We start from the raw sequence: 22,505 nt of genomic DNA on the forward strand, positions 1-22,505 counted from the left end.
TTATATCTCCTTACGCAGTTGTGTGCTACAGTTGTCCATGCACTCCTTCTATTTTTTTTCATTCATTGCACATCTAATCTTATTTACTAAGGTTTGGTTTACTCTTTCGTTTAAACCATTGGAAAATGGAGCATTAACTGCCGTAAAAATCAACGTGATTTTTTGCTTTTCCAAGTAATTCTTGAATTCATTTGAGTTTATGCCCGGGTATTGGTCCGTCAAAATCATCTTTATATTGTTTTCTTTTAGCACGTTTTTCGTCAACTTAATAAAATCATTCGCGCTTTGTGTTTTTGATGTCAATATATAAGCAAATCTTGTAAAGTGGTCTACTAGAAGATGTAAATATTTTTTTGTGGATCGTGAACCACCGAATCCCCCTATTGTATCTATGGAAACTATTTCAAATGGTTCTTTTGCTGGACCAAGATTAGACATCAGTCCAATTTTATCTTGTCCCCTTGACTTGTTTTTTATACAGATTTCACAATTTTTGCATATTCGCTCTATATTCTCTGAAATATTATTTGCTGTATAGTATGGTAATATCTTTCTTTGCATTTGTTTTATGCCGATGTGACAGAAATATTCGTGGGTGTTTTTTATAAATCTCTTGCAGAATTCTTCTGATAGTACGATTTTCTCTTTCTTTCTTACTTTTTTATAGTACAAATTCTCTTTTAACAGTAATTTATTTTTGTTAGTTTTTATATCATCATTTTTCTTTTGATCTTCATAAATATCTTCTATCTTTATTAAATTCACAATTTTTAATTGATCATCTTCGTCTTCCTGACACTCTAATACTGGGTTTCTGCTTAAGCAGTCTGCTTCTAAGTTATCTTTACCTGGGTGATATATTATTTCAAAATCATATTGTGATAAATAGTAGGTGAGATCGCCTAATTCTTCATCTGTTCTAGCTTTAATATTCATCTTTTCCAATGGTTTGTGATCTGAGAATACTTTGAAGTGTCTACCTATAAGCCAATGTTGCCAATATTTCGTTGATTCTTTTATTGCTAAGCATTCCAAGTAAATAGCTTTTTTTCTTTTTTGTGCTTCATTGAGTTTTTTTGAAAAATATGCCACTGGTTTTTCCATCTTTTGATCATCGTTTAGTTGTGGTTGTTTTAACACAGCTCCTATACCTTGTAAACTTGCATCCGTGTATATATGTATCGGTAGACCGGGATCGAAAATGGCTAATGTTGGTTGAGTGCAGAGGAAATCTTTCATATATTCAAAGGCTTCTTGGCATTCTTTTGACCAAATGAATTTTTGTCCCTTTCTTAGTAAGTTATGTAAGGGTTCTAAAATTAGTGAAATTTTCGGAACGTATTGGTTGTAGAAATTAATCTTCCCTAAGAACTGTCTGATATTCTTCTGATTTTTCGGTATTGGAAACTTTTTTATTGAAATTAGATTATCTTTTATTGGCGAAATTGAGTTATGTTTTATGATGTGACCTAGGTATTGTACGGAATCTAATGCAAATGTGCATTTAGAGAGTTTTAATCTGAACCCTTCTTCCATTATTGCTTCTAATAATTGTGACAGATGCTCTACATGTTCTTTAAAAGATTTTGAAAAAATCAGTATGTCATCGATGTAGTTTACCGTGAAGTCTGACAGCCTATGTTTTCTTATTATGTTGCTTAATATTCTCTGAAAAATTGCTGGCGACGTCTTCAGTCCGAACGGAAGGCACGTCCATTGAAATTGACCTTCTTGGGTAACAAATCCTGTTTTTCTTCTATCTTCAATTCGAAGAGGAATAGACCAAAATGCTGAGTTTATGTCTAATTTTGAAAAATATTTGCAGTCCCTTGTTTTTACTACTAAATCTTCAATTAATGGGAATGGTTGTGATTGGGGAACTACTATTTTATTCAAGTCTCTAAAATCTATGCATAGTCTTGATTTTTTATTCTCATCTCTTTTGTATGCCAATGTAACTGGAGCAGCAAAAGGACTATATGATTCTTCTATTAGATTTCTTTTAAGTAATTCTGAGATCTGTTCTTCTATTTCTTTTTTATCTTCAATTGTGCATCGGTAAGGCCTCTTGCTACAGTATTTATCTACTATGAGATCTATTCTGGCTTCATAGTCTTTTACTACGCCTATATCATATTTATCTCTAGCAAATATATTTTTATATTTGTCTATAAGATTCTCTATTATTTTTTCTTCATAATGATCTAAGTGATTTGTTAAGACTTGGAAACTGTCTAAATCTACATGTTCATTGAAGTTCATTTGGTATTCTTGTTTCTCCATTAAATGGGATTTTTCTTGTTCTATCTCTAATTTTTCATTCTGTGTTAGTTTAAATTTTTTTATGCAATCTAATCCTATTAGAAAGTCATATTTGAAATTTTCATTATTAATTATGAATACGTCTATATCTTCTTCTATATTCAATATCTTTGCTTTGATTCTTATTAATTCTTCTAATTTATACACACCATTAATCGTTCTTAAATTAACTTTTTGTCTCAAATTAGTTCTCCTATGTTTCAAGTGTACTAGTCTTGCATTTATTAGTGAGATGTTTGAGCCTGAATCATAAATAGCGGTTACATCGAACGTGTTGTTCAGTGTTATTTTAAGTTCGATTAATGGTGGAGTTAATAGTTTTTTGGATCTTCATCACTTAGTTCTACTTCTAATATTGAATTATTGGTATGCTTCGTTTCGTATTTCTTATCTTTAAACCAGCATTCGGCTGCAGGGTGGAAGCGTACGCCTTTGCCTTTCTTTTTACAAGTTTCGCATGGTGTTCTTTCTGTCTTTTCTTTGTTATCGTAATTCTTATTCCTTTTTATACCAGGGTTGCTCTTGAAAACTAGATATTCTAATTTCGTTATTTCATTATATAAATCTTCTGTCTCTCTTAATTTTTCTCTATCAATCCTATCAGATACAAAATTTGGCAGGCCAGTTGCAATTAAATCAATTAACGTTCCATCGTCCATCGATCTTCCTGCTTCTAATAAAAGTTTCTCTTTCTTTATCGCATAATCAAGCAAAGGACCCGTTTGATATCTAAACGACAGAGCATATCTTATCCTAGACCAACCTTTGCTGACGAATGTTTTGCAGAAGATTCTTTTCCACTCTTCCCAACTTGCTTCAATCGTAAGTTTTAACAATGTACAACTGTACCAATCTGCGGCGCTCTTATCCATGAATGATTTCAAGATTTCAATTTTTTTATAGTCCTCAGAGATGTCAAATCGTTCACACTCTTTTTCGAAACTCGTGATCCATTGATCTGCGTCTAAATTCCTTCCATCAAATCTCCCAATCATGAATTGTTCTGCCCTTTTTCCTGTACTTTCCGACTGTATTTGGCTCTTTTCGAGCAACTTTTCTAACATTTTCATCAGTGGTTGTTCTGAAGTTTGTGACCTATCCTCCGGTTTCTCCAGTATCTCCTCTAGGAACAATCCCTTTATGTGTAAATTCCCTCCTTCGTCTAAGTAAACTTTCGCTAATTCTTCTGTTAAATCGATCCATACTCTCTTTATTTGGTGCCTTCTCGTTAACGAATTTTTTATCTTATTAAATATCGGTTGTGCCATAATTTCTTTGTGTTGTGTAACTGGTTGATACTCATCCGGAATTGCATATACGTGGCCATTCGATGTGCCGATTGAGGTTATACAGAGCACATTCTTTTTCTGATCATCTGTCCCTTTAATCGTAAAAGTAAATTGCAACTGCTCCATCTTTTATTCTTATTTTCTTTTTTCCTTTCTGTTGTGAATTCCAACGAGAATGTTGTTTTATAATGTCTTATTTATAGTGCAGGTTATGGGTAGATAATAGGTAGAATTGTTTCTCTGTAATAACAAAGGTTTTATTTTATTTTGAACAAAATAATAATGTAGCAACTTAGACTAATTATTTATCCTACCTGTAATAACAAAGAAACAACATTCAATGCTAATATCCACACCGTTGTTTCTTGATTAATTTTCTTACTATATTTCTTAATTTCTATATCTTTTCACTCCTGCTTTCTTTGTAGCACTAACGCCACCTGTTTTATTCCCTAACCTATTTACGCGCTAAATTCAATATAGCTCGAACTACTGTCCTTACATATATATATATATATATATATATACTCTAATCATTAAAAATTTCATGCAAAAAATTTAAATTATTTCAATAAAAATATTTAATAAATACTAATAAATGTGAAAACAAATTGTTTTAAATTTATATATAGAAATAACCTATAAAAAAAAGATTTTCCCAAGAAGGATCGAACACTAACCCATCGGATCGGCAGCCGAAAACGCTACTACCTACGCTATTGCACCAATTCATAAAAAATTGAATTTACAGGAAGATAAGTACGCGTATAACAAAAAAGCAAAAAATGTAAAAATGTCTCTACCATATTAGTGTATTATTTCATAAGATAGGAAAAACTATGTGTTACATCTCGAGTAACTAAAACTAATCATCAATGTTATACAATGATGCAAAACGAAGTTATTTTAATCTGATCATAATCAATATACTTCTTGCTATTCGTCAGATTTTTTTGATTATCTAATAGTTTTTTATAAGTATAATACGAAATCAAATACAAAAAAGGGAAGAAAACAAGATTTTTTTAAATATATATTATTTATATTTTATTTATTTATTTGCTCTAATCTTGGAAATTACATAGTACATATGTAAATGCAAATTAGTATTCATACGGGCAGTTTTTGACGTCTGGACAAAGTATGTACCTAGTCTTGTATAAATAGGCTTTCCGTTTGCTTATACATTGCCACTTGTTGTTAAGACGCGAAGTGTACAAGAATTTTCTGCACAGTGCTTACATAATATTCGTTCCAAAGTTACAACGGGAGGTCCAAGTGTTATATTTAAACAAATTTTATTTCTTCAGTAATTTTTAGTTTGCTTAATTCATCATGGAGTATATCGATACACTTATTGCTAAAACAGCAATAACAATTATATTATACTATATAATTAAATATTTAATAAATAAGATTTTGAATTTAATATGGCAAAAGGATTCTCGGGACCAAAAGCTTTTCCTTTCATTGGAAACCTGTATTTGCTTCTTGGGGATATGGAAGGTATGACTGTATTTCATATTTGTCATATCTATACTTATGTTAACGCTATTAAAGATATTTATTTTAGAGATGTTACCAATAAAATGTTAAAACTATCTACCAAATATGCATCACCATGGCGATTCTGGATAAATCCAAAATTATTTATATTATTTGATGATCCTAAATGTATTGAGGTAAAATTCATCAGTTTACCGTAATGACGTTTAATGAGGAGACGCGAGTTTAATTTATGTCATTCTTTGCTTTTTATTTTTGTTTAATTTTTTGTTTTCTTTCTAGATTATAACAAAAAAGTCTAACAGTTATGAGAAAATCTGATATATGATTTTTTCAAACCGGCTCTGGGTAATGGGTTGTTTACTATCCCAGGTAATCAACACGTTCATATGTTATATATATATATATAATAATCCAAAAGAATATTTTTAAATGTCTTACAAAGGAATACTGGTAAAAGTAGTACTTTTCTTTATCTGAGCATACAATGTTTAAAGTCTCAAAAAAATACATGCGTATAAAATAAATTTTTTTTCTCATTTTTTAACTAATGAATATAAAAAAAAGAAACAACGTAAGAAATTTTAGTAAGAAATATTCTTTTATTTGAAGCATTAAAGTGGGAAATTCATCGAAAAATCCTAAATCCAGTATTCAAAGAACAATTTCATTCTACTTTTATGGACTCGATATCAAAAAATTCAAACAGACTAGCTACAATTTTAGAAAGTACTGACGGAAAAAATATAGATACCCTGCATTACATACATCTATGTACTTTGGATATAATATATGGTAAGCTTTTGAAATTCTTAAATGTTTCAATTATTTGTATAAATATAAGTAAGTTAATTAAAATTTGCTTTTTTTTGTACTGACAGATAGCTTTTTAGGTCGTGATCTTGATTGGCAGAACAATCCCGAATGCAAACTTGATGAATATATGTCGGAGTATTAAAATAAAAAGAATATTTTAATATTTATAATGTAATAGCAATTTTAGTCCATATTTGTTTTCTCTTATTGAATTTTAAACTTATTCAGACTCATGGATACTGCTTTTCTTTTTGCTAAAACAAAATCATATATTACTAATGTATATAACTTTCATTCGTCAAGATTATACGAGAAAAAAAGAGTCAATGCAAAAAGATAAAATTACTCCAGAATTGGAAGCGTCAGATGCAAGTAAGTATAACAGTTTAAAAACAAGTTCTATTGTTGATCCATTTAAGAATAGAAAACTTATATAACAATGCTAACTAATAAATTATATATTTTTCTGAATAAAGGACAAAATACAAGTACATTTCTTGATTTGCTATTGAAATCATTTTATGAGACAGGAGTATATTCGGAACAAGATATTCGTGATGAAATTAATACATTGGTTTTTGCAGTAAGTTTTTTTAATTTTAGATTAAATACAATTTTTGGAATCGAGTAAACGTGAAATATAATTAGTATTACTTTTCAGGGAAGCGACACAACAGCTGAAACACTTGCTTTTCTATTTTTAATGGTTGCTACATTTCCGGAAGTTCAAGTATGTACAGATAGCATTTAAATACTACATAATTAATCAAATATATCTTTTTACTAACCTTGTATTGTTTTCCTTATTTCTTTATTTCTTTATATTTCTTATTTTCTTATTTCCTTATTTCTGATTGCAGCAACAAGTATACGAAGAGTTGTACCAAATGTACGGCTCAAGCGATCCCCGAAATGTTCCTATAACACTTGAAGATATTAAAAAAATGAAGTATTTGGAGCGTGTTATCAAGGAGACATTACGTCTCTTTCCTCCTGCTCCTATCCTTGGTCGAGTTTTACAAAAAGATGTGAGAGGTATTCCTACATATACTACATGACTACATGTATATATTTTTTACCATTCGCATTATTTTTTTATGTACTAATTATATGTGTTTATTTATTTTATTTAGTGGACGAGAATGTGGTAATACCGAAAGATTGTTCTCTACTGCTTATTATATTTACACTTCATCGAAACGATAAATATTGGAAGGACCCTTTAACATTTAATCCTGATCGGTTTTTACCAGGCAATTACGATCCTAAATGTTTTTTACCATTCAGTGCTGGAAGAAGAGACTGCATAGGTAATACCACATTTTTATAAATTCTTGAATTCATATTCGAAACTGTTATTTTGCAAAATACATATATATTTAACATCACTTTTACAGGTCAGACATTAGCAATGATCGATATGAAGGGAATAGTTGCTACAATATTAAGAAAATTTGTTGTACAAATAGATAATCCAGTAATAGTTAAAGATATTGACCTAAAATACAACCTGGTTACCTAGAAACCAGCGAAACCTATATTATTGAGATTTTACAAAAGATAATATCTGACATTTTTGTCAATATTCTGTTCCAAAGTGCGACAGAAATTTTTGCCGGCAGACACCTCTCGACGTAACACGGCTCAACTATCTAAAATAAGATATAAATATTATAAACTGACGTCTACGTTGTCATAGGTTGTGCCTTGTTCGTAGCCCTTAGATAACGGCAACCTTGATAGCTGTCGACTAGGAGAGGCTAACGAAGTGGAAACTAGAAAATAAGAGCAAGCGAGTCGTCGAGTAGGCAAACATTGCGATGGCAACTTCGAACTTTGTTGTCAAAAATGGAAATCTCCTCGCCATAGAGGAAAAGATCGGCACTCTTTCGCCAACTCTCTGATAGCTACGTTCAATAAAATCTTATATTGCTTTTATTTTATTTAATATATATTAGTAATATCTTTTTATTTTATTGCTTTACTTGTTAACTTTATATTTCTTTATTTGTTAGAAGCGATATCGTTCAGTGTTTTAATATTAGAGTATCTATCAATCTACTCTATATTCGACTTTTGTTCATAAAATTCTTTATTTTACTTTATAATTTTACTTTTTTATTATATCGCATAGTATAGATTTAATTGCGTCTATTATGTCGTTATTATTATTATTATTAATTGTATTAACTTACTATTCTTTAATATATCTGTTGAGTATGGTACCTTTATACTATAATGTATACACACATATATATATATATATATATGAGTGTGTGTCGAGAGCCTATGGTGGGGAGCTACAATTGTAGCCAGCATGCGTGTGTACGTTCAGTTGGTAGAGAGCAAGCGGCTAGTCGTAACACTTAGAATGTAAGAAATTAATCTAGGATTAGAATAAAGAGTTATTTTTAGAGTTTATTAACCCACAACTATTTTATTTAATCCACCTAACATCAACATGGTAGCAGAGCGTGGTTACGATATAAAAGTAAGTGTTTAATTAACATATGGCTAAAGAGGTTAGTTAAAAATTAAAGATAATAAAAGGAAGAATAAATGGCTGATCAAGCAAGAATTGATGATATTCGTATTCCAATATTTGATGGAGTTAATTATAGTGCATGGAAATTTAGACTTTTGACTTTATTAGAGTATAAAGAATGTGATAAGCCTGCAATAAGGAAAAGGTTGGATACAGAAAATGAAGCTAGTTGGAAAAAGTTAGATCTAAAAGCGAAAACGATATTAATTAGTTCTGTATCCGATAAACAATTAGAATATCTTAGTGAGTGTACGACGACGTTTGAAATGATAAATAAATTAGAAACTTTATAAACAAGTAAATCAACTGCACTGCAAATAATCAATCGGAATAAATTAGATAAAATAAAATTGGAAAACTATCACACAGTAGATGAATTTTTCATTGAATTTGAAAAAGCCTGTAATGAGTTTAAACAGGCTGGTGGAAAATTATTAGAAGAAGAGAAAATGAGATATATTATAAAAGCACTTCCATCTAGTTATGCACATATTGGAGATTTTATTGATTTGGTGCCAGAAGATCAAAATACTGTTGATTTAATAAAATCTAAGATTCGAGAAAAGAAGATAAATGCCAATGATAGTGAAAATAAAATAAATCAGAGTACATTTAATGTTAAAACTAAAGGTCAATGTTTTAACTGTGGCAAAACAGGACATGATATAAAAGATTGCCGGCATAACAAACAAAGACAATATCAGAAGTCATCGAGAGGACAAATGGGGTCTCGCAGAGGCAACACGTACAGAGGTCGAGGAAGAGGTCATGAACAACAACAGAAATCATCGCACGAATCCTGGGCAACACAGGTAGTTCAAGGAAATGTAAACCAGTGTAGTGAGAGTGAAAACGAGAATGAGAACATTATAGAATGGTTACTTGATAGTGGTTGCACAGATCATATCGTAAATGATCAGAAATATCTATGTGATATAACAGATTTGAGAAACCCAATAGAAGTTATCCTCCCAAATGATAAAAAGTTAAAAGCTACTAAGATAGGAAGCGTAAATACGGTGTTCAAAACGTATAACTATGAAACAAATGTTGAATTAAAAAATGTATTTTTTGTAGAAGGGATAAAAAGAAATTTATTAAGCATATCGAAAATAACCGAGAAGAATAAAGTAGTAGCATCTGGTAAATATGCAAAAATTTATAATAATTATCATAAATTAACAGCAGTAGCAGAAAAGACTGATGGTTTGTATCATATGACTAGCTTTATACGTAAGAATAATAAGGATAATGTTTACCCAAATTCTGTTAAAATAACAAGTAAAGAAAAATGGCATAGAGCACTTGGCCATATAAATTTTAGGTAATAAACTAGTAAGGGATAAAATGCTCGATGGGTTACCAGATAAGATAGAAAAAGGTTTTATGCAATGTATAAATTGTAAGCAAAGCAAAATGGCTAATGTACCATTTGAAAATAGGCGGACTAGGTCAAAAGAAATATTAGAGGTAATTCACACAGACTTAAATGGGCCTCATAGGACTCCTGGTTACAAAGGAGAAAGATATTTTGTAAGTTTCATTGATGATTATAGTAGATGTACTAAGATATATTGTATTAAAAGTAAAGATGAGACAGCTGATTGTCTAATTGAATTTGTAAACTTAGTAGAAAACCAATTCGGTAAAGGTATAAAAAATTAAGGTGTGATAATGGTACAGAGTACTTAAATAAGAGAATTTATGATTTCGTAAAAAGTAAGGGTATTGAGATATTAAATTGTCCCCCATATGTTCATGAACTCAATGGAGTAGCAGAAAGGTACAATAGGTCAGCAATGGACATGGGCAGATGCTTAGCAAGAGAAGCAAAAGTTAATATTAAGTATTGGCCTGAAATAATGAAAACGGTAGCGTATTTGAAAAATCGTACGATAGCCAATACGCTGGAAAATAAAACTCCTTATGAGATTTTCTTTGGTACAAAACCAAATATTAAACATTTAAAAATATACGGAAGTAAGGTTTTTGTAAGAGTCCCAGAAGTTTTAAGAAAAGGAAAATGGGATGATAAATCAAATTAGGGATTTTGGTTGGGTACAATCATGATAGTTACAGAGTTCTAGTCGATAATAAAGTTATAGATGCAAGACATGTTGAAGTAATTGAAAATGAGAATGATTTGATTTATGGTGAAAATGGAACCAAAGACAGAAACGAAAAGAATGAAAATGAAAAATTTAATTTTGTAAATTTAGAAAATGGTACTCCTATTTCTGTGCAAACCAAGGAGGAACTTAGAGATAGTGATGAAGATAAGAATAATGAAGTAGAAAACACTAATGAGAAAATTGGAAGTAATGAGTGGAAAAATGAAAGCAATAGAGACCCAGAGAGTGTATCACAGAGAACAAGAAATAAGGTAAAAAGATTTGGAGATCCTACAACGTATTGCATCTCTGTAAACTATATGGATATAAATGTACCTCAATCATTTGAGGAAGCATTAAATTGCGAGGAACATGAGAAATGGGAAGTAGCGATGAAAGACGAAATTAAGAATATAAATGAAAACAAAACCTGGGTTTTAGTAAATAGGAAAAATAGTAAGAATATTATTGATACCAAATGGGTATATACTAAAAAGGTGAATGGTAGATTTAGGGCAAGATTGGTTGCCAGAGGGTTTAAACAGAAAAATGCAATTGATGATATTTATGCTCCTGTAGCGAGCAATCAGGCTATAAAGTTTTTGTTATCTTTCTGTTGCTTAATGGATTGACAATTGAAGTAGTAGACGTAGATTCAGCCTTCTTGTATGGAGATGTAATCTCAGAGGTATATTGAACAGCCTAAAGGTTTTAGTGATGGCACAGATAGAGTTATGAAATTAGTAAAGTCAATGTATGGTCTAAGTGAGAGTCCACGAGATTGGTATAGATGTTTTAATAAGTATGTAGAAAGCTTAGGATTTAGGACAAATGGTATAGAATTATGTTTATATGTACACGGTACAGGAGATAATAAAGTCTACTTAATGAATTATGTTGATGATATAATAATATGTTGTAAAAATAAAAATAAAATTAAAGTTATTAAAAGATTATTAGGGGAAAAATTTAAAATTAAAGACATGGGAGAAATTAAAGAATACTTAGGTATAGAGATAGACTATAATATAGAGAAGAATGAAATGAAATTAAGTCAAAGTAAATATATAGAAAAGCTAGCAGATAAATATGATGTAGTAAATAGTAAGTGTTATAATACCCCAATGGAAACAAGATTAAATGTAGAAAAACCGGATTGTTGCAATGAAAATATTATGTATAAAAACCTACTAGGGGCCTTGTTGTATATTAGTTCGGGCACAAGGCCAGATATAAGTTATAGTGTAAACTACCTTAGCCGATTTCAGAATTGTTATACGAGTACACATTTTAGATATGCTTTGAGAATCTTGAAATATTTATATGGTACCAGAGATTTAAAGTTATGTTACAATAAAAATGAGAACTATGAGACTGTTGATTGTTATGTAGACGCTGATTGGGCAGGTGATAGTTCAGATAGAAAGTCAACAACAGGATATGCGATTAGATTATATGGAAACTTGATCTATTGGAAATCGCGAAAACAGAAGTGCATTACCAAAGCGTCAACATATGCCGAATATGTAGCATTATCGGAATTGGTAACTGAAGTAAAATATATAAAGGAACTAATAAAAGTATTTGAAATTGAAATGGAAAAACCGATTAAAATATACGAAGATAATTCAGGGGTAATAAATATTGCAAAGTACGGTAATTTTACGAAAAACTCAAAACACATTGAAATTCACTATCACTATGTACATGAGAGTGTAGAACAAAAGATTATCGAGGTAATCAAAGTAGAATCCGAAAAAAATCTAGCAGATATGTTTACAAAAGCGTTATGTAGAGATAAGTTTGAAAAATTTAGAAGAATGTTAAATTTAAAATAAAGTTGTATTTGAAGTGATAATAAATGATAGTGGGGTATAGTATAAAGGTAAGGAAGCATGTTGAGTATGGTACCTTTATACTATAATGTATACACACATATATATATATATATGAGTGTGTGTCGAGAGCCTATGGTGGGGAGCTACAATTGTAGCCAGCATGCGTGTGTACGTTCAGTTGGTAGAGAGCAAGCGGCTAGTCGTAACACTTAGAATGTAAGAAATTAATCTAGGATTAGAATAAAGAGTTATTTTTAGAGTTTATTAACCCACAACTATTTTATTTAATCCACCTAACATCAACATATCATTTCTTATTGAAGTTATATTTCTTTTGGTGCGCTTAGGAAAAAATGTTTAGATTGAATTTTTACAATCCGTACGCATCCCTACCAAAACAAACTTCCAAAAGTGATCAATGTCTTCCGGTTTTTACGATGCGCGGGCAAAGAGATTTCAAATTTACAGCATGAAATAATTTGATTTATCTCTCTTACATTTAGTGTGGACTGATATCTATATTCTGATATTTTTTTAATACTAAATAACGAGCGTGGAATGACAAGGATTTTCTTTAGGATTTCGTGTGGCACTCAACGTGTTAACGATTTATGTACGATCCATAAAGATTATAGAATCTTAGCGTATATTCGAAATACGCGTCTCAATTATTTTGTGAATATCGTAGAAAGAATATTCTTTCTTTGTGAGAATATTGAGAATATCGAAATGTTATCGCGCCTCCCCACTCTTCAAACCGTTGGTAAGCACGCCCTGCTGGGTCCAGTAACAAAGATACTCGTCCTATTCTTCCCCTGGTTTATTATAATTATTTCATATGGTGGTGATTGATATTAAAAAAACTGTGAATATCTTCAAAAATATCTGGAAAAACATTGATTATTTGATAATATTAGTAATAAAAGTCTTTTTTGATGTTAACGAAGGTATGTTTCTTATTTATTAGTTTTAATTCGTTTTATTTCTCCTCTATATGGATCATAAAATTAGGTTGAAAATGTATAAACTGAATAACACACTGTGCGATTTTTTTTACGCCTTAACAATATAAAGCTGGCTCATTTTTAAAAAGATGAGGTTGCATTTTTTTATGTTATCTTTATTGTTTCTTTTAACTGCAAAAAACCTAAAAAAATAAATAATATCTGTTAGAAAATTTTTAAGGAAAATAAACGGATGTTATACGAGCGTATGTGCTACAAAAGATTAAGATAAATAAAAAAAAAAATATGTAATCAAATGTGTCTCAAGCGAAAAGTAAACTCCCATTATTTCTTGATTATCGCAATCGACAATATCGAAAAGAAATTTTCAATTCCATCGGGCCTGTGCGGGGTAATAAATATATAAATTTGTGTGAAAGATGTTAGGAGCTAAATATTCGCTTTATTCCGAAAAAACTCTGAGAAAACACTGATGTATCTCTGACGCAAACTCGATGCAATCCTGAAAAAACGCTGATGTGCGATTAGATGTAAATTTTTCTAGCACATTCATTTATCATATCAATAAAATAGGAATTCTTCGTTCAATAGTTAGTAAATACGGACGTGTTTATCTACCGCTTCCGAAAATATAAGTATTTAAATAATATTTATTTAAACGTATTTACGTTGAGATACACAGTATAACGTAAGTTAGGTTGACATCGCAACTACAAGTGACCAGTGTTCTAGCGAGGTAACATTGCACCCACGCGGGTAACCGCGTGTTCAATCCTATGGCAAAAAAGCTTTGACCATGGAAATTAACAACATCCCACCTCTTAAAATAGTTAATAAGGGGAGCAGTTATATTAATCGAATAAGAGCTAATATCGAAATAGGTCAACCGTTGATGGAAACAAAACAATCCTCTAACCTTGCTCGTACAGAAAAGAGAATAATCAAAATAGATAATGAAAACTCATATATGTGGAAAGAGAGAATGGATACAGATTTAAAAAATTCGCAAATCTGGATTCCCGCTAACAGGGTTCAAAAAAGCGCAAGATGGGTGAACCAAAAAACAGTAATAATAACTCTTCCGCATTATTACCAACAAAATGGCTTCCAGACATACCCATAAGCAACTCTTATGATCTACTCGTCAGGTCAACAAAACCAAAAAATACTACTGAAAATTGGAAGGAAAAAATGCAGTAAAACCACCACCAATATAAATCGACGCGGAAATCATCGACCCTCTGCTCGAGTTATTGAATGAGACAGCTGAACAAAATAACTATGTAATAAAACAATTTATAGAGAACCAAGTGAAAGTACGAACTACTACATCAGATACGATCAGAAAGGTAACAAATGCACTTTGTATGTAAAAAACTTGAAACCCGGGATACCACAAGTATCAAGAAAAAAACGAGAAGAGCTATAAAATCGTAATTTAAGGACTTTATTCCAAGTCAAATACAGTTAAAATAACAAATGAATTACACAAACTTGGTCACAAGGTAAGAACAATAAATAATATAACAAAATTCGATACCAAACAGCCGCTACCTTTATTTTTATCGAACAGGCTCCTCAGAATAATAACAAAAACATAACGACATTAATATCCTGCTTAATACAATAATTAAAGTCGGATTACCTAGAACTAAAAGAGAAATACGTCAATGCAGACGATGCCAAGCTTATGGAAACACAAAAAATTATTGCAACAGAAATCCTGCTTGTGTCAAATGTGTAAAAAAACATTTAACAACACTCTGTCCTCAAGAGGGCAAAATCGAAAACGTCATATGTGTAAACTGCAACGGTAATCACCCAGAAAATTATAAAGGATGTCAGACGAGAAAACTACTACAACAAAAATTGTTTTCAACGCTAAGAAAAAAAGTATTGGTAAAACCTATTCTAGACGCTACTTACAAGGAAATTCCTTACTATAAACAAAACGAAAATGCACAACAGAGATAAAGTACCAATATATGAACAAACTGAATCAAAAGAAGCTACGCTAAAGTGACAAAACGAGCACACACACATAAAAAAGACTTTAACACTAATGAGACATCGGACATTAAAGAACTATTAAAGCAATCAATTAAAACTACCGAAATCAAAACCACAACGATAATAGAGTAAAATTCTCTCTTCACACAACAAACGCAAAAATTACCACAATGCTATACGCCCGAACGTTCTTAGAAGTTTCATTTACATTATTCAGCGCCTGGCGATAGGCAATACTTTCGTACTTTTGTGTAATAAGTGGCAATCGACTAATAGAAGCTTTTAAAAGAAATTACCGTGCGCATTCGATACATTTTTTCAAAATTTATGAACGTTTATGAATATATCTATGATTCCTCTATTTGTAAAACAATAGTCTTGTTGGAGCTCGCTTAAGGTGGGAGACACAGTCAGAGGAGTGAAATTTTTATTAAGTATGCTTTTAATTTTAACATAATTAAGTTTGCTTTATAAAAATGATTGCACAGAGTTGTTATATTATGATTCAACTTAACTTCTACAAAATTTTAAAAACAAATATTAATTATTTATAAAAATATCGCCATTTTTGTTAGACCCCGTTTCGCAAGAAGCGCTTCGCGGTGACCATCAGAACATCTTATTAGATCATCAAAAAAAAAAATATATAAATCATATTAGTTTATCTAGGTCTAAATCATTAATTTATATAGTTTTAAATCTTGTCCTTCATCGATGCTTTTTTATATTTTTTTGAAAATTACCAAAATGGGGGATTTTAGCATTTTTTCGATTTTTGACAAAAATATCATGAGTTTTTTGTTAAAAAAAATTGTTAAAAAATCGATATTCTATTAAATGAAAATCCTTCGATGAAGAATTAGTTTTTAGTGCTATTAATAAACAGTCGAAATTTCATCAAAATCCATCGAGTTGTTATTGAATTATAGTGGTCACCGACTTGACAAACATAGTTTCGAGAAAAACGCATTTAACAATTTTTTATTTGGATAAGGTATTATATTTTTGTACAATTTTGAGCTCGATGGAAAAAGCTAAACTTTTTTTATGTATTTTGATCCGCTGAATCTGAATATCACAATCTTTTTGCCGAAAAATTGAGCATTTAATTCTTTATAGCCAATTGTTTAAACAATTTTTCAAAAAGTTATAGTTTTTCGAGATGAATTAATTTTCTTTTCATATTTTGGACAATTTCACAACGAAAGTATTATATACAAAATTTTGCTAAAGCTCATAGTTTTTGAGTTATACATTTTTTTAAATTTCTAAAAGAGTTTTTCAATCTTACACTTAATTTATGTACTTATTGAAATACTAATTAAATAATTACTTACATTATTATATACAAGAAATGTTATCGTTAATACAATTATCACGTGATACTACAATTTTTAATCCCGGACCACGCGTGGTTACTCTCTGAAATTTCACATCCTCATTACACTATTTTCCCTTTACAAGATTCGAAATGGTCGTAATACAGAAACAAAGTTTATTATTCTATATTCAACACGACAATCTTTAGGTACATCATCTTCTATGTCACATTTTAATTTTTTTTCTCATACTTGCTTCAAAAGTTCAACTTTCGAGCGCTGGGTGGGGTCCTAAAAGATATTCGTTTTTAGAGACTCTACCATACCGCCTTTTTTCCGCAGCCTAGGCCGCAAAGTTTACTTCCCCCTTTTTTTCCGTACTGTCCTTGTACAATCGGATGAAATTAGGAAAGAAATAAATCAAATTCTAGTGTACCGACCGCAGATTTTTAGTAAATTTTATTCTTAGTTACTATTTAGTGGCGCTGATTATTTCTCTCTGTTGACAGTTTATTGCGAAGAGAACACCTAATGTTAATAAAATAACAATAACGCCATTTTACTACATAAATACATAACAAGTTGAATAGAAATATAAAATTCATAATAAGTTGAATAAGTTTATAAAAATATTCCGATAATGTATTCTGACTGATTATAAATTTTTTCATTTTTAAAATGAGTATCCCTCGAAAGTTTAAATTACGAAGCAATAATGACAAAAAATAATGTATGTCATTTGGCCACTAAGTGGTGATTTTGACAACGACGATTCTACGATATTCGCTCGGCTTCGCCTCGGACGTTAAAATTACGCCCGTTTTCGTACATTTCCGCCACGAACCTTAAACTCATATCGCAACATAGTCGTTGTTAGAAAATCACCACTTTGCGGCCATATGACATAAATTACTATTAGCTGATGAACTTGTAACACTTTCATCACATTCCGCAGTTTTAGGATTGAAAACATTTTGCCATTTAACGGTACGTGACTATAGAGTCAATTAATTTGTTTCTTTATTTTCAGCTTTCGATGTTTCTTTTGTTGTTGTTTCCACAAGACTATTCGTAAAATATAATAGGCGTATCGAAAACGGTTGCTTGCTCCTTCTGTCCGCTACCTATCAATTGTAGAATGTCTCGGAAACTATTCATCGGATTACCTTCAAATTTTTCAGAGAATATTTTTGAAACGTACTTCGAGAAAATGTAAAAAAAAAACAAATCTATTTTTTGAAAATCTTGACTGAATCTCACCACTTAAAAGAAACTAAGCACTACGCTGATCTTTATAGTAACGGAATATAAGAATAATTATTTTTATATAAAATATAATTATATTATATATAATATATATATTTAATATCTTAAATAATAACTTTATTTTTAAGGTAAATAATAACTTTAAATAAGTTATTTCAATTATTAAATTATTTACAATTTTAAAAAGTTTAAATAATAACTTTATTTTAACACAATAATAACTTTATTTATTATAATAATAATTGAATTCGTATCTTTTTCTATATTACCTTCTTCTACCCTTACAATGTGGAAGTATGGAAGATTAAGTTCTTATTATCAGACAGTTGAAAAAACGCGTGCACAGTACGGAAAGTGAAGATTATTTGATGACCATACGAACATACACCTATCGCGGTTTGTTTCATTTCCTCCTCTCTCTCCCTTCCATTAGCTCTAAAAATAGCAAATTAAAGCTCATTTCATAGAGTAATCAAAACCTTCTGCGCATTCTATAGATTTACCGGAATATATACATTGACCGTAACATACAAAAAATGATATCAAAAAAATGGATTGGTTCGCGTACTTCGTTTAGGGGCAAAAACCCCTAAGAATTGAAAGAAAATTATATATTCCCCTGCTGATAATAAGTTATTATAAAGAATCGTTTCCACATTTCCTAATACAACGAAATAAACAATGATTTGTCGATGAAATTCTCCGATTTCAATTCCAATTTCAGAAATGGCCGAAGAGACACCGTTATGGCTGAGCATCGAGTTTTTGCAAAATATATTGCGGAAGGCGAAAAATGACAATTCGATCCGTGTGATCGATGTATTTTCAAAACCGGCGACGGCTAAGGAGGACAACTATAGTAGCGATATGTACAGAGTTTCAGTTGAATTTTCGTCCAAACAAGAAGACCGAGAAGTTATAAACAAAATAATTAAATAATTAAAATCGTGTAAAAAAAGTTTGCGTAAAAACAACATCGGGTTTATATTTATCTTGGAAGTAAGTAACTATCCATTAAGTTGAAAACCTCTGATAATTAGATTTTAAAAAGTATACATTATAACCCGCTTAGTACAAAGTTATCTTAGAGCTCTAAGAGAAAACATTTTTTGACCTGATATCCGAAAAAACTGGCCAGAAAGATAACAAATGTAATGTAAAGATCTCTTATGCGCAGTTTTTGACGTCGGTAAGAGCTCTAAAACCTGATATACAATAGTTAACATTAATAAGATGGAATTCGGAGGTTATTCAAGATATTTTTTTTTTATTGAATAAAGTAAAATATTTCATATTTTAATAATTTTTATTTTCTTATAGTTGATACATTAGTAGAATAATTTATATTGAAATAATAATTATTATAATTAAATGCAAAAATATAATAACTATATAAAATATACGATAATTATAAAAAATATAATATACTATGTTTTAGTTACTATAAGCTACTCGTATAATTTTTTTTTTTTAAAAAGAGGAGATGGAAACTGAATCAACAATAAATTTTATAAATACTGTTTCGAATATTGACAATAAAATCTTTAAATTATTAAATTTCTCCATCTTTTTTCTCTCGTTTTATTTCTTAGTTTTATTTTCTCGCAATAAAGTACATATTTATATATGGATCATATTTATATATGTATCAATTGATTATTTTTAACACGATAAATACAAGTTTCGCTTCTATCGGGCATTTGAAGGCTACACACAGTTTTTTTTGTTTTATATTTTTAATACTTGTAAAATTGTTAAGCCTTAGCAGTCTTCGAAAAATTGTTCAAAGTAGCACAATTTTGCGATATATTTAAATAATTAAATAATGTAAAATAAGCAAAGATCTATTGAGCTTTTGATAAAAAAGCTATGATAAGCTCTTTTGTAGTTTTAGAATGTTTCATTAAAGCAAATATAAATCTACTACTTATTTCTCTCTTCTATCTCTTTGTATTTTAGTTTTCAAAGTTCTCCGCTTTGTCTCGTATTACGTTACCTGGTTCAGTAAGCGGTAAAATTGCACTTTACTGTTCACGATTCATTGTGTAATAGTCTTTCATTAATGCATTGCAATTTGTATATTTTATTGGGTTGTCCGTAAGGTTCGGGTCGGTTTATATAAATACATATGTTCGATTTATATTTTCATTATATAAATTAGTTTTTTTTTTCATAATTATTTTTTTTTTTACATATATTATAAATATTAAATTAAAAAAAATTTTTTTTCTTATTTTCCCGGTAGATAGTTGTAAAATCGCATAACTCTGGTAATATTTAATCGAATTTGACAATATTTATGTAGTTTGATAGCTGCCATATCAAAGAGTAATTAAAACATAAAGTTTTGGTATTTGTTTTTCCAATCATAAGTTATTGCGTCTTAAAAATAAATAAGAATTAGTAAAAAAGTCGGGAAATTTTAAAGCTATTTTATAAAAGAGAAGAATGCGGCTCAAGTTGTTCAAGAATTGTGAGTTTTATGGACATTATATAGTATCAGTATATTTCTGAGATAAAGTTGGCTCAAGTTTTTTCAATCTGGAAATTTAGATGTCTAACACTAAACCTTCCGACATTTCATGTATTCCTATTCCTACCATAAGCAGTCAAATGATCGTTTCAAAAGAACATAAGTATCTTAATATAGAAAGAGATTTTGGCCAATTGGATAGTAAACATAATATTTTTCTGGTGCTACAAAAAAAACCCGCTCCCCGCTTTTCTATTTAGAAAGTTTTACTTATGAATTTTTAGCACATTTTTTAAAAATTACAGCATTTTTTATTGCACACTTTTACCATACGTATTTTTGACATTTTATACAAATTTCGTTAGTCTTATTGACTTTACAATATCTTATCGATCAACTCTGCTCTTTACAATATTTCGTTAAGTGTATTCTATCGGTCCTGATATTTCCTTGAAAATATTATAAATCGGTGCTCTTCCGCGACTAGACCCTTCTTTTATTTTTTGCCAGACTGTTCCGTCCATAGCAATTTCAATCCCTTCCTCATTTTCACTTTCGGAACTAGTTAGTTAGATTCATAGTTATGAATCTTTTTCTTTTTTGTCCTCTTCGTATATTCAAAATATTCTCTTCGTCCGTATCGCTGTCAAATAAGTCATAATTATTTTCTGATATATCATCGATATCGGTAACTTCTTTGTCATCTTCTGAACGATCCTCATTGTTATTATTTATTTTGTCTAATAAATTGATATTCCTCGAATGTCTTGACATTTTTAGGGATGAATATACAAATGATAAAGTAAAAACTAAAATATAAAGATATAAATCAAACAAGGCATAAACGTTGAGACCACCGGTGGGTAACACTTTACTGTTCCGTGGGGCGGCATGACCCACTTGTGGATCACTTGTTTTCAGAAAATTAGTCGTTAAGAAAATAAGTTGATTTTATTATTTCTCAACATTACATATAAAAATTAAGTATTATAAACATTAACATTCAATATTTTAAATTGATAACAATTATTAATTTATACCTATGCAACTTTTCAAAATAACGATGTTGCCCCGCCCCACGAAGCGTAAGGAGATAAGACAGTCCCGCCTCACGCGGAAAAACGTAGATTTTCGCCCCGGCGTGAACGTGTTAAATAAATAGAACCTAAAATAATGAACAAACAAAGATTATTTTTCTTGAATAACAAATTTTTTTAATAACATCTCACTTTAATGAATTTTTTTAAACACGTGAGGTATGCATTAGTTTCCGGCAGATTTAATAGTTCTAATTTTTTTCCGAACGCTAATCAAGTAAAATATACTCCTCTATCACTGATTGTATTGTGCGCAAATTTTCCCAACAATGGAGGTCTCTAGTGATTGTGATAAGCTAATGATCAGGAAAAAGAAAGGTTGAATTAAAATAAGAAATAAAACACGTGATTGAGCCAATAGAAAATAATACATAATATTTTTATTAGCTCGTCAGGGAAAAGCCTTGCGGCATATAAATCCTCATTGATAAATTGTATATAATACTGAACAGCGTCCAACCAAAGATTAGGACACGTGGTTCACCTCTCGCTCGCCTCGCTTCTAGATAGATACAATAATGAATCTCGCCTCTGGCTCGTCTGTAGAGTGTCAAGAGAGTTTAAACACTTCGCTTATTCTCTTCCTCATCGGTTTGCTGCTTTCGCGGTGATGCACCTCTCTCTCGTATGTGGAAGTATAAGGGATACACTTATACCTCGCTTATATACAAGGTGATTCACTAACTCTTGCCACCAAGATAGCTCCGAGAATGTGACAGTAGCAGGAAAGTTTATACAACACAAATTGCAAGAAAAATTCAGGAGTATAATATGACATCATTTTTTTTTGTTAGGTTTAGTCGCTTCTAAGATTTAAGAGACAAGTTTGTTTTTTTAAATGGAATGCTATGTTTTGGTACTTATTTTTTGATTATAACGGCTGTCGTGGTGAATCCAACGATGTGTAACATTAAATACAGTAAATATTTATTAAATATGACGTACTCA

At 30.3% G+C, this 22,505-nt stretch overlaps 2 protein-coding genes and 1 long non-coding RNA gene across 3 annotated transcripts; all 3 read left to right on the forward strand.

The window, feature by feature from the left end:
* The first annotated feature begins 5,430 nt into the window (after nucleotides 1–5,430).
* LOC122519033 lies at nucleotides 5,431–6,233 on the forward strand. The gene is made up of 3 exons (XR_006304231.1): nucleotides 5,431–5,489; nucleotides 5,730–5,912; nucleotides 5,999–6,233. It is a non-coding gene; the product is annotated as an uncharacterized LOC122519033 (long non-coding RNA).
* A 24-nt stretch (nucleotides 6,234–6,257) lies between these two features.
* On the forward strand, nucleotides 6,258–7,422 carry LOC122519034 (cytochrome P450 4C1-like). The gene is made up of 6 exons (XM_043638195.1): nucleotides 6,258–6,305; nucleotides 6,410–6,516; nucleotides 6,595–6,663; nucleotides 6,794–6,968; nucleotides 7,075–7,243; nucleotides 7,331–7,422. Exons 1-5 carry the CDS (start codon nucleotides 6,260–6,262, stop codon nucleotides 7,137–7,139), a joined length of 462 nt encoding a protein of 153 aa, XP_043494130.1. The 5' UTR covers nucleotides 6,258–6,259; the 3' UTR covers nucleotides 7,140–7,243; nucleotides 7,331–7,422.
* A 1,070-nt stretch (nucleotides 7,423–8,492) lies between these two features.
* LOC122519004 lies at nucleotides 8,493–14,592 on the forward strand. The gene is made up of 11 exons (XM_043638168.1): nucleotides 8,493–8,721; nucleotides 8,848–9,011; nucleotides 9,084–9,488; nucleotides 9,603–9,802; nucleotides 9,921–10,063; nucleotides 10,162–10,324; nucleotides 10,552–10,631; nucleotides 10,698–11,179; nucleotides 11,291–11,450; nucleotides 11,571–12,142; nucleotides 14,422–14,592. Exons 1-11 carry the CDS (start codon nucleotides 8,493–8,495, stop codon nucleotides 14,590–14,592), a joined length of 2,769 nt encoding a protein of 922 aa, XP_043494103.1.
* The last annotated feature ends 7,913 nt before the right edge of the window (nucleotides 14,593–22,505 follow it).

The sequence above is a fragment of the Polistes fuscatus genome, unplaced genomic scaffold (genome assembly GCF_010416935.1).
Source record: "Polistes fuscatus isolate 324 unplaced genomic scaffold, CU_Pfus_HIC Scaffold28, whole genome shotgun sequence".
Lineage (NCBI taxonomy): Eukaryota > Metazoa > Arthropoda > Insecta > Hymenoptera > Vespidae > Polistes > Polistes fuscatus.